The sequence below is a fragment of the Neoarius graeffei genome, chromosome 18 (genome assembly GCF_027579695.1).
Source record: "Neoarius graeffei isolate fNeoGra1 chromosome 18, fNeoGra1.pri, whole genome shotgun sequence".
NCBI lineage: Eukaryota > Metazoa > Chordata > Actinopteri > Siluriformes > Ariidae > Neoarius > Neoarius graeffei.
The window spans coordinates 34,584,953-34,599,008 of record NC_083586.1 but is presented as its reverse complement, the minus strand read 5'-3'; the positions used below and the strand labels follow the sequence as shown (position 1 = coordinate 34,599,008).

Genomic DNA, 14,056 nt, shown 5'->3' with positions numbered 1-14,056 from the left:
TTTCCTCTGGACAATACAGACTGTTAAATCCAGTCATTACTTTACTGTCATGGAAGAATGAGTGAGTGTGGGAAATTTATGTATCCTGTATTGTTTTTACCTCATACAGTGGTGCTTGAAAGTTTGTGAACCCTTTAGAATTTTCTATATTTCTGCATAAATATGACCTAAAACATCATCAGATTTTCACACAAGTCCTAAAAGTAGATAAAGAGAACCCAGTTAAACAAATGAGACAAAAATATTATACTTGGTCATTTATTTATTGAGGAAAATGATCCAATATTACATATCTGTGAGTGGCAAAAGTATGTGAACCTCTAGGATTAGCAGTTATTGTGAAGGTGAAATTAGAGTCAGGTGTTTTCAATCAATGGGATGGCAGTCAGGTGTAAGTGGGCACCCTGTTTTATTTAAAGAACAGGGATCTATCAAAGTCTGATCTTCACAGCACATGTTTGTGGAAGTGTATCATGGCACAAACAAAGGAGATTTCTGAGGACCTCAGAAAAAGCATTGTTGATGCTCATCAGGCTGGAAAAGGTTACAAAACCATCTCTAAAGAGTTTGGACTTCCACCATTCCACAGTCAGACAGATTGTGTACAAATGGAGGAAATTCAACACCATTGTTACCCTCCCCAGGAGTGGTCGACCAACAAAGATCACTCCAAGAGCAAGGCATGTAATAATCGGCGAGATCACAAAGGACCCCAGGGTAACTTCTAAGCAACTGAAGGCCTTGCTCACATTGCCTAATGTTAATGTTCATGAGTCCACCATCAGGAGAACACTGAACAACAATGGTGTGCATGGCAGGGTTGCAAAGAGAAAGCCACTGCTCTCCAAAAAGAGCATTGTTGCTCGTATGCAGTTTGCTAAAGACCACGTGGACAAGCCAGAAGGCTATTGGAAAAATGATGTTTTAGGTCATTTATGCAGAAATATAGAAAATTCTAAAGGGTTCACAAACTTTCAAGCACCACTGTACTTTAGGTTTCGTACATGATATGGACGTTTCAAGTACTTGTTTATCCAACAGCGGATGCTTTTCAAATAAAAGATGCAATGTTTGAAGGCGACAAACACAATGAAATAGCAAGATGCAAGCAGAAACGAGTGATTACTATGATGATGTGATGGATGTGTGGTGCTTAGAAAGCAATAAACACACAGCTATAAATAAATATGAACGGTCATCCGTCTTAAGGCTATTTCTGAGTCCTGGGGAGTTGAAGAAACTTGGAGGCAAACAGAACAGTTTGTCCTGAAGGGACACTACCGTTCAAAAGTTTGGGGTCACCCAGACAATTTTGTGTTTTCCATGAAAAGTCACACTTTTATTTCCCACCATAAGTTGTAAAATGAATAGAAAATATAGTCAAGACATTTTTCTGGCCATTTTGAGCATTTAATCGACCCCACAAATGTGATGCTCCAGAAACTCAATCTGCTCAGGTGGGGTTTACATTAGACCGTATCAGCGGATCATCAGATTAACGTTTTTAAAACGATTAGTGTGCACACAGCAACACCAATACACGATTCGCCTGCACACAGCAACGCCAATACACGGATACGCTCGGCTCCGCAGGCATCCTGTGCTCCAAATCACTCCGCCCTGAACAGCGAGTGCCCTCTGGAGGGTGCGCACTCCGGCCCTGCGCAGCTCACAGAGCGCGCGAGTGGAGCGCACGAGCAGTGATTCGGGACTGAGCCGCTGTGTGTGTGATCTCAGTGCATGTCGGGCATGCGCGTCACTTACCACTTGCAAGTGGAAGGATGGCAAGCCTAAAGACAATCATAACTACACAATGGGCAGTATTTGCATCAGTATTTGCAGTATTTTCATACTTTTATACTCTTTAATGAAAGGTGATACAAGGCGGAAGTCCGCGCCGTTTTTCAGCACTCGCGTCACATGACCAACGCCAGCGAATCAGGAAGGTGGATGTCACAGTGACGTTGTCCAATGACGACGCCAGCTAGAGCTCAGCACAGCGTATCCGCGTATCCTCAATGTTTACACAGCACCGGACCAGACACGATCTAGATTAAATACGTGGACCCTGGCGGATTCCCGTTTCCCGGCGTTTTAATGTAAACGGACAGTGCATCCGCGAAGAAAACGAGACAGATACGGTCTAATGTAAACTTGGCCTCAAAGGAAGGTCAGTTTTATAGCGTCTCTAAAGAGCTCAACTGTTTTCAGCTGTGCTAACATGATTGTACAAGGGTTTTCTAATCATCCATTAGCCTTCTGAGGCAATGAGCAAACACATTGTACCATTAGAACACTGGAGTGAGAGTTGCTGGAAATGGGCCTCTATACACCTATTGCACCAAAAACCAGACATTTGCAGCTAGAATAGTCATTTACCACATTAGCAATGTATAGAGTGGATTTCTGATTAGTTTAAAGTGATCTTCATTGAAAAGAACAGTGCTTTTCTTTCAAAAATAAGCACATTTCAAAGTGACCCCAAACTTTTGAACGGTAGTGTAGTTCCTAGAATGAAAGTGAGATTGTGGAAGAAGACATCAGGACTTTCCAAAGCACTTTCTCCCTCCCAGACTGGAGCAGTTCTTCTCCCTGGAGGAAGTGTCCACTTCTCCACAGTGCGCACTTCTCTCCCTTCATACACACGCAGCCCTAAGTCTATTGGTGCAGGATTTGAACTAAAGAAGCGATGGAGCGCGGATTAACGGATCTTCTCCTAGAAGACGCCATGGAGAACTCGTGAGGTTTTGTTCTGGGAGGGAAGTGAAAAACCGCCCTTAGACGCGAGCATGGCGTCGGGGCAAGGGCTTCTCCACAGCGTCTTCTCCTCCTGCTCGTCCCCGGCTTCCAGGAGCATCACCAAGCGGCGACTGCGCCAAACCCGGAGTTTAGACCCGGCGATCATCCGGAACTGCGACGCTGAGCTGGAGAGCGCCAAGCTGCCTGAGGGGCAGAGTGAAGAAGAGCCGGGGGTCGCATCCCAAACCAAGCTCACAACGGCGACGCTCAAACGGACGCATCAGCTGCTGTCCCTGTCCCTCTCCAGTCCCGCTACACCTTTCGAAACCTCGCCGTCATCGAGCTTTCACTTCGACTATGACTTTAAAAGTGGGAAGAGGAACACGGCTTGGGATTTACCCTTCCTCGCCGCTTCAGGCGCTTCGGGCACCATCTTCTCCCCGAGGAGGTGGCTCCAGAGGAAAGCGCAGCACACCGCGCCTCACCAGTACGTCGTCTGGAGGTCCGAGGTAAAGTCATTCGGCTCGTGTTCGGTCAGGAGAACGTGGAAGACTGTTTCCATCACCAGCTTTCTCATTATTATGACCTTAAGTTCTCATAATAAACAGAGAAATTTCACATAGCCTAATTATGACTTATTATCTCGTTATTATGACCTGCTATCTCATAATAATAAAAGATGAGCATGTTTCTCATAATTATGACTTGCTATCTCATAATAAAAAACTTCTCATAATTATGACTTGCTATCTCATAATAATGACTTCTCATAATTATGACTTGCTATCTCATAATAAGAAAAGATGAGAACGTTTCTCTTCTCATAAGCATGATTTACAATCTCATAATTATGACTTGCTATCTCATAATAATAAAAGATGAGCATGTTTCTCATAATTATGACTTGCTATCTCATAATAAAAAACTTCTCATAATTATGACTTGCTATCTCATAATAATGACTTCTCATAATTATGACTTGCTATCTCATAATAAGAAAAGATGAGAACGTTTCTCTTCTCATAAGCATGATTTACAATCTCATAATTATGACTTGCTATCTCATAATAATAAAAGATGAGCATGTTTCTCATAATTATGACTTGCTATCTCATATTAAAAAAACTTCTCATAATTATGACTTGCTATCTCATAATAATGACTTCTCATAATTATGACTTGCTATCTCATAATAAGAAAAGATGAGAACGTTTCTCTTCTCATAAGCATGATTTACAATCTCATAATTATGACTTGCTATCTCATAATAATAAAAGATGAGCATGTTTCTCATAATTATGACTTGCTATCTCATAATAAAAAACTTCTCATAATTATGACTTGCTATCTCATAATAATGACTTCTCATAATTATGACTTGCTATCTCATAATAAGAAAAGATGAGAACGTTTCTCTTCTCATAAGCATGATTTACAATCTCATAATTATGACTTGCTATCTCATAATAAAAAACTTCTCATAATTATGACTTGGTATCTCATAATAATGACTTCTCATAATTATGACTTGCTATCTCATAATAATGACTTCTCACAATTATGACTTGCTATCTCATAATAAGAAAAGATGAGAACGTTTCTCTTCTCATAAGCATGATTTACAATCTCATAATTATGACTTGCTATCTCATAATAATAAAAGATGAGCATGTTTCTCATAATTATTACTTACTGTCTCATAATAAATAACTTCTCGTAATTATGACTTGGTATCTTAGAATTATGACTAACTATCTCATAATAATGACTTCTCGTAATTATGACTTGCTATTTCATAATAAAAGATGAGAATGTTTCTCATAATTATGACTTTCTATCTCATAATAAGAAAAGATGAGCATGTTTCTCATAATTATGACTTGCTATCTCATAATAAAAAACTTCTCATAATTATGACTTGGTATCTCATAATAATGACTTCTCATAATTATGACTTGCTATCTCATAATAAGAAAAGATGAGAACGTTTATCTTCTCATAAGCATGATTTACAATCTCATAATTATGACTTGCTATCTAATAATAATAAAAGATGAGAATCTTTCTTATAATTAAGACTTACTATCTCATAATAAAAAACTTCTCATAATTATGACCTGCTATCTCATAATAATAAAAGATGAGCATGTTTCTCATAATTATTACTTACTGTCTCATAATAAATAACTTCTCGTAATTATGACTTGATATCTTAGAATTATGACTAACTATCTCATAATAATGACCTCTCATAATTATGACTTGCTATTTCATAACAATAAAAGATGAGAATGTTTCTCATAATTATGACATACTTCCTCATAATTATGACTTTCTATCTCATAATAATAAAAGATGAGCATGTTTCTCATAATTATGACTTACTGTCTCATAATAAATAACTTCTCATAATCATTACTTGGTATCTTATAATTATGACTAACTATCTCATAATAATGGCTTCTCATAATTACGACTTGCTATCTCATAATTGAGATCCTGTCTCATAATTATGACTTATTATTTCGTTATTATGACTTACTATCTCATAATAATAAAAGATGAGAACGTTTCGCATTTCATAAGCATGATTTACAATCTCAGAATAATAACTATCTCCTAATTATGACTTGCTATCTCATAATAAGAAAAGATGAGAATGTTTCTCATAATTATGACTTACTATCTCATAATACAAAACTTCTCATAATTATGACCTGCTATCTCATAATAATAAAAGATGAGTATGTTTCTCATAATTATGCCTTACTATCTCATAATTATTACTTACTGTCTCATAATAAATAACTTCTCATAATTATGACTTGGTATCTTATAATTATGACTATCTCATAATAATGACTTCTCATAATTCTGACTTGCTATCTCATAATAAGAAAAGATGAGCATGTTTCTCATAATTATGACTCACTGTCTCATAATAAATAACTTCTCATAATTATTACTTGGTATCTTATAATTATGACTAACTATCTCATAATAATGGCTTCTCATAATTATGACTTGCTATCTCATAATTGAGATCCTGTCTCATAATTATGACTTATTATTTCATTATTATGACTTACTATCTCATAATAATAAAAGATGAGAACGTTTCTCATTTCATAAGCATGATTTACAATCTCAGAATAATCACTATCTCCTAATTATGACTTGCTATCTCATAATAATAAAAGATGAGCATGTTTCTCATAATTATGACTTACTGTCTCATAATAGATAACTTCTCATAATTATGACTTGGTATCTCATAATAATGACTTCTCATAATTATGACTTGCTATCTCATAATAAGAAAAGATGAGAACCTTTCTCTTCTCATAAGCATGATTTACAATCTCATAATTATGACTTGCTATCTCATAATAATAAAAGATGAGAATGTTTCTCATAATTATGACTTACTATCTCATAATAGCAAAAGACAAGAACGTTTCTCATCTCATAAGCATGATTTACAATCTCATAATAATAACTATCTCATATTTATGGCTTGCTATCTCATAATAAGAAAAAATTAGAATGTTTCTCATAATTATGACTTACTATCTCATAATACAAAACTTCTCATAATTATGACCTGCTATCTCATAATAATAAAAGATGAGCATGTTTCTCATAATTATGACTTACTGTCTCATAATAAATAACTTCTCATAATTATGACTTGGTATCTTATAATTATGACTATCTCATAATAATGACTTCTCATAATTCTGACTTGCTATCTCATAATAAGAAAAGATGAGAATGTTTCTCATAATTATGACTTACTATCTCATAATAATAAAAGATAAGAATGTTTCTCATCTCATAAGCATGATTTACAATCTCATAATAATAACTATCTCCTAATTATGACTTGCTATCTCATAATAAGAAAAGATGAGAATGTTTCTCATTATTATGACTTACTATCTCATAATAAAAAACTTCTCATAATTATGATCTGCTATCTCATAATAATAAAAGATGAGCATGTTTCTCATAATTATGACTTACTGTCTCATAATAAATAACTTCTCATAATTATGACTTGGTATTTTATAATTATGACCAACTATCTCATAATCACGACTTCTCGTAATTATGACTTGCTATTTCATAACAATAAAAGATGAGAATGTTTCTCATAATTATGACATACTATCTTATAATTATGACTTGCTATCTCATAATAATAAAATATGAGCATGTTTCTCATAATTATGACTTACTGTCTCATAATAAATAACTTCTCATAATTATGACTTGGTATCTTATAATAAGAAAAGATGAGAATGTTTCTCATAATCATGACATACTATCTCATAATTATGACTTACTGTCTCATAATAAACAACTTCTCATAATTATGACTTTTCATAATAATGACTTGCTATCTCATAATAAAAAACTTCTCATAATTATGACTTGCTATCTCATCATAATAAAAGTTGAGCATGTGTCTCATAATTACGACTTGATAATAATAATAATAATAACAACTCATACTTATAATAATCTTATAATTATGACTATCATAATTATGACTTACCGTCTCATAATATATAACTTCTCATAATTATGACTTACTGTCTCATAATACATAACTTCTCAAAATTATGACTTAGTACCTTATAATTATGACTATCTCATAATTATGACTTCTCATAATTATGACCTGCTATCTCATAATAATAAAAGATGAGCATGTTTCTCATAATTCTGAATTACTGTCTCATAATAAATAACTTCTCATAATTATAACTTGGTATCTTATAATTATGACTTACTGTCTCATAAGTATGACATACTGTCTCTTAATTAAAATGTCTCATAATTATGACTTGGTATCTCAACAATTAACAATCAGAATGTTTCTCATAATTATGACGTACAATCTCATAATTAAAAAAAAACCCTTCTCATAATTATGACTTGGTATCTTATAATTATGACTAACTATCTCATAATAATGATTTCTCATAATTATGACTTGCTGTCTCATAATAATAAAAGATGAGAATGTTTCTCACAGTTATGGCTTACTATCATAATAATAACAACTTCTCATAATTTTGACTCAAGTTCTCATAATAATCACTTTCCCATTATAATGAGATAGTAATATTAAGTCATATTAAATCATAATTATGAGAAAATGTTATCATTATTATGAAATAGTAAGCCATTATCATGACATAATTAGTCATAATTATGATATATTACCTCAGAAATAAGAAATGCAATGTCATAATTATGAGATACATTTCCATTATTATGACATACTTTGAGATATGACTGTCTTTTTTTTTTTCAAGTGGGGAAATGGGTTTCCATAGGAAAAATGAAAATCCACTTAAAAAAAACAAAATCCTTCTGATTAGTTCTAGCTACTACAACACTTGGATAAAAGACCTGGAAATTCTATAACCATAACTCTATAATCTTAAAAAGTAGTTTTTTTTTCTTACTGAGAAAATATTTTATTCGTAGCGTACCTATTATACTTATTGTATACTTTATATCCAAAATCTCAATCCATCCTTCTGTTGCGTTGAATTTATTAATTCCTCACAGCATCCGAAAAGAACACATTCCGCTGTCAAGTACATTTTAAAGTCATTGCTCAATCCTGTCCTGTGACTCATTAGACACTTAATTGTTACCAGGGATGACATGCATAAAACCTTCCAGTTCATCCTCCCATCCATAAAACCTCTCGTCCAGTTATAATTCCAGTCTCGGATTATACCGGGCTTGAGTTTTTCTCCACTTGCGAATCCTTGTGGATTTTGTAAATTAGCCCAGGATTACGCCTGATGTGTGTATGGATAATTGGATGACTGACTTTTATAGGTTTCCAAACACAGTCTTGGACGGAATGCACTAATTCCCAGTGATGATCCTTATTTGCATACTTTTAACCAACTTAGGATATATGTGATCTGTCAGGTGAGCTCTGAATATCATCAAACATGTATGCTGAAATTGCGCATTAGTGTCTGTACACTGGTATGTGATTGTACTGCCAGATCAGACATATGGAGCTGGAATGAGTCGAGTTGTTGCAGATAATGAACTCTTGCAAAAACATACTTTCAGGCTAGGAAGGGCTTTAATGGCTAAATATTTGGCTGCTATCCATACACATGCTGTGGTTGGGACATGTCAGACCTTTTCTCATTTAACACCAGCTAAACTACAAGTGTGTGTCTGAAACAATCAGAATTCCTCAGTGCATCTTTTCTGCTACACACATTGGCTCGGGTTTAATCCAAAATTTTGTCAGTTTAATCATTTTGTTTGCTTTTTTGCCCAAGGCATGATGTTTTATGCATTTGTCTTGGTCATAGAAACTGTCTGAATTTCTTGTTTTGTGGTCAAACTTTATCCTGATTTAAGATCTTTTTGTATGCATATAAGTAGCCATTAACAACTACAGATTTATAGATGACAGATACTTGGGTTGTACAGTGGCACAGCAGGATAGCGCTGTTTCATCACAACTCCAGAGTCCCTGATTTGATCTTGAGTTCAGGTTCTAGTCCACGTGAAGTTCCTCTGTATGTTCTTCCCATTTCTCCATGGACTTCCTACAGGTTTTCTAGGTCTTTTCTCACCTCCAAAGTGTATAGGTTGTCATGGTGCCCTGCCACAGACTAGCATCCCATTCAGGCTGTGTTCCCAGCTTATACCAAGTATTCACACCTTACACCCAGTACTCAGGGGATAGGCTCCAAATCTGTCACAACACTGACCAGGATAAAGCAGTTACTCAAGATGAATGAATGAAAAATTACCATTTTGCTTCTTAAAGCAATCAAAACACATGGATAAGAGCTAGACATGTAATGATTCACCCAATTCATGATATTGGTTTCACAATTTGATTTTCCCCACAATATTTTTGAAAAAAATATCATTCATCTCATCTCATTATCTCTAGCCGCTTTATCCTTCTACAGGGTCGCAGGCAAGCTGGAGCCTATCCCAGCTGACTACGGGCGAAAGGCGGGGTACACCCTGGACAAGTCGCCAGGTCATCACAGGGCTGACACATAGACACAGACAACCATTCACACTCACATTCACACCTACGGTCAATTTAGAGTCACCAGTTAGCCTAACCTGCATGTCTTTGGACTGTGGGGGAAACCGGAGCACCCGGAGGAAACCCACGCGGACATGGGGAGAACATGCAAACTCCACACAGGAAGGCCCTCGCCGGCCACAGGGCTCGAACCCGGACCTTCTTGCTGTGAGGCAACAGCGCTATGGCTATATTATAAAGTGGTAAATGCTTTACTTTCCCAACTCCTTTTTAAAATGTGTTGCAAGAATCAAAATTGTAATATGTATTTATTTCATGGACAAAATTATTAGAACGGTAAAAAAAAGACTAAAATCAGTGGTGTTATATAATTTCCAGGCAGCCATGTGGCAAATCAGCAGCTGTAATTTGTGTGTCACTGAGATGCTATAACCTGTTGGCCATTTCTTTTCCTCACTCAAAACTGTCCAAGAACTTCAGCAGAAAGAAGTCTCGCAAAGAGTTACAAACAAACAAACAAACAAACAAACAAACAAAGCTGGTAATAATAATAATTTCAGTAATTAAAAAATGTATTAATTCAAGAGATAACGCAATAATAAAGGTAAACTTCAAGTAGATGAACTAAATATACATTTTGCTTTCTGCTTGCGTGCTGTGGGTCTGTGCCACACAACTGATCAAAGGGACGTGCATGACTGTTCCTTTCACGCTGCGCTTTTACAGCTGCGACTGCACACATCATTGGCTGCCTGCCTGAGTGACATTCAGAATAAGCAAACAAACTTTTGACAAATGACCAAAGCAAAATATTTTTCTCAGAACTTTGTGAAAAAAAAAGAAAAAGATTTGCATTCTGCGCTTTTGGACGATTGTGCTGAACATGTCCAACTGGATTACTAGCTGATCATTTGTTGACAATATGATTCAAGCAAAGCGAAAGTTGTGTTGATCTCTGTGATTTCTGTGTTTGAATGATTTATCATTTTTCAAATTAGTGTATATGCTATGAAACTCAGAGAAGGGATGGTCTAGGTTTGGATGAAAAACTATTCTTGGTGTGTATATTGTACAGTGAACGCTGAACTCAGCGAATGATTGATTGTAGGTTGTATGATGGCCAGGCTGCAACTAATGATTATTTTGATAATCTTTTATTCTATTGATTGTTATTGTCTAATTATCAATTGGTTGCATAAATAACATGACACACCAAATACCTAATAGCTATTTTTTAATACTTATTTATCAGTGTATTTTCTGGAGATTCCAGCGAGTCTATGGAACTTTAATATCACCTATATTGCTCGAGTCCTCCTCATCCAAACTCATATTAACCATTTCTTGAAATAAATCTTGAACCCTGAATATCAATCATTGGGGCACTTGAGCTCACACAATAGTGTATCCATACTCCAGGTACTTCACCAATTATTCCTGGGCCTGAGCATCATTTCTATTCCGAAGATAATTTCAGAGCAGACCTACTCCATACAAATATATTCATAGATTAATGGTGTATATTCATGTTTCTGACAAGTATTTTGCCTGTATCTGTATTTTTACATGAAGATGGGAAATATGACTCATTAAACAGGCACTATGTGATCAAGTGCACAGATGTGGCCTTTGTATCCAGAGATCAAACATTATTCAAAGTCGCAGTCTGTTTTTTATCATCTTGTACTGTCTCATTAGTGGATTAAGCAGATAGAGGATTTAGAGACGACACATAATCCACACTTCATGAGCACGAGGCCATAACTCTGACCCCATGCCCTCCTTCCTCTAACATGCCGGTGTTGATAAGATTAGTTTTCTTTTGTGCAGCATAGGTGTGTACAGATTTATGTTTTTAAGCAAAACACCTTTTTTTAACAGCTTTATTGGTCTTCAAACAACAAAACCACAAATTTACAAGACATGCAAATCAAACAAAAACCATAGGGGGGTAAAAAACAAAATAAAAACAAAAAAGGAAGATCCAGAAGGGTAGGTGTGAATGGGACCTAGAATCCCATGCAAGGCACCTCCCTACTAAAACATGAAAAATCTCGAAGGACTTAGGAAAAAGAAAAACACAAGTCAAATCTATTGTCACCAATGGTAACCACAATTACAGCAGAGGCTCCACGAGCAAGGTCTATCAGTATCAAAAACATTAATTAACTGATCCTTGTCCACATTAGTAACAAAATCCTTAAAGCTAGACTGCCTTTCAGATTTTTCAAGTGTAGGTCATAAAAATAATTTTCCCCAACACCCAATTATTTTGGCGGCACGGTGGTGTAGTGGTTAGCGCTGTCGCCTCACAGCAAGAAGGTCCTGGGTTCGAGCCCCGGGGCCGACGAGGGCCTTTCTGTGTGGAGTTTGCGTGTTGTCCACGTGGGTTTCCTCCAGGTGTTCCGGTTTCCCCCACAGTCCAAAGACATGCAGGTTAGGTTAACTGGTGACTCTAAATTGACCGTAGGTGTGAGTGTGAATGGTTGTCTGTGTCTATGTGTCAGCCCTGTGATGACCTGGCGACTTGTCCAGGGTGTACCCTGCCTTTCGCCTGTAGTCAGCTGGGATAGGCTCCAGCTTGCCTACGACCCTGTAGAAGGATAAAGCGGCTAGAGATAATGAGATGAATTAATAATGAATTTAGGGCCACGTGGCCCTAAATTCTCCACTGTTTTTTTCCTGCTTCAACATGACTCAATTCAAGATACTACATCATGCATCACGTGGTGGGCTTTCCCCGTTCGCGCAAGGCATTGTGGGATACAAATTTGAAAACAGGAGAGAAAAATGGAGTACATGAGTGTGCGAATGAAACATGAAAGACTGACTACAGTAACGGAAAGCGAGAAAAAAATATGTTATGTTGCGAAGGAAAAGAAACATAGGACCAAACTAATAAATATCGTGGTCATTGAGCACCTCGGTGTGATCAGTTGTTCATTTAGCGACAGAATGATGTAACTGTCAGTGCACGGTCAAAGGTAAACTTGCGCGTGCGCACACGGACTTCCTCTGTTTACTTGACTGCGCGAAGTGAGTGATTTCATGCACATTATTTGCTCTGGAATCCCCTCAAATTAAATAACTTCCCAGCCACAGAATGGCCTGTGTTTTTTTTTTAGATATCTCATCTCATCTCATTATCTCTAGCTGCTTTATCCTTCTACAGGGTCGCAGGCAAGCTGGAGCCTATCCCAGCTGACTACAGGCGAAAGGCGGGGTACACCCTGGACAAGTCGCCAGGTCATCACAGGGCTGACACATAGACACAGACAACCATTCACACTCACATTCACACCTACGGTCAATTTAGAGCCACCAGTTAACCTAACCTGCATGTCTTTGGACTGTGGGGGAAACCGGAGCACCCGGAGGAAACCCACGCGGACACGCGGAGAACATGCAAACTCCTTTTTTTAGATATATTACAGAAATAAACATATCGTTGCTGTCAGTTCAAAACCTGCTATGTGACAATTTAGGTCAAATTGGGTCCTCTCTGCTGATTGGTCAATTTTGACCTCGTGCTTCCATTTATGCTAATTAGAAAAGCTGATAATAGAACAAGTAAACTTTTACTGGCTTCTCAGCTTGTTATTTCAGAGTTTTATTCAGTTTTTTATGTCTCCTGTAAAAAAGGAAAAATGTCACATAGCAGGTTTTGACCTGACAGCAACGATATATCACAATGACCAAATTTCACAGGGAACTAAATTTCACTGGTTTTTTGAAATCAAAAGGCAGCCTTGCTTTAAAAGACTTTAAACTAAGGAAATTACTACGTGTAGCTAATTTGCATATGAGGTTCCAGAGTTTAGCACCGTTATTGAAAAAAGAGGACTGAAAAGTAGCAGTTTTACAAAAAGTTGTTTCTACTAGGGATGAGCCAGTGCAGCATTATCTGTATCTGTATCTGTTAACCATATGAATTATCCGTATCCGTACTCGGAGTGGGCGGGGCCTAACCTGGCAGTGGGCGGGATTTAACCTGGAAGTGGGTCTGGCTGTCTTGAAACGGGCGGGGCTTTAACCAGTATGTTATTTTAAGCATGCAATTGATATGGGTTGATCAGAAATTGTTATATTTATTGCTGATTAGAAAACTATTTACAGGACAGCATCAGCATTGAGCTTCAGATCAATGGTTTTGATCACGATAGCAAACGAACTATTTACAGAACAAGTTTTGCAACAATGAATACAACACATGCGGTTGCAATTATGAAATGAAATGTAATGAACAAGAGTTTTCAT

General features: G+C 36.6%; 1 protein-coding gene across 1 annotated transcript in view; it reads left to right on the top strand.

Moving 5' to 3' along the window:
- The first annotated feature begins 2,623 nt into the window (after window positions 1–2,623).
- Window positions 2,624–14,056, top strand: part of LOC132866138 (rho GTPase-activating protein 6) — a 321,679-nt gene continuing 310,246 nt past the window's right edge. The window contains exon 1 of the mRNA XM_060898731.1: window positions 2,624–3,248. Within this exon, the coding sequence (XP_060754714.1) occupies window positions 2,790–3,248 (459 nt within the window). The 5' untranslated portion in view covers window positions 2,624–2,789. The remainder of the gene's footprint in view (window positions 3,249–14,056) is intronic.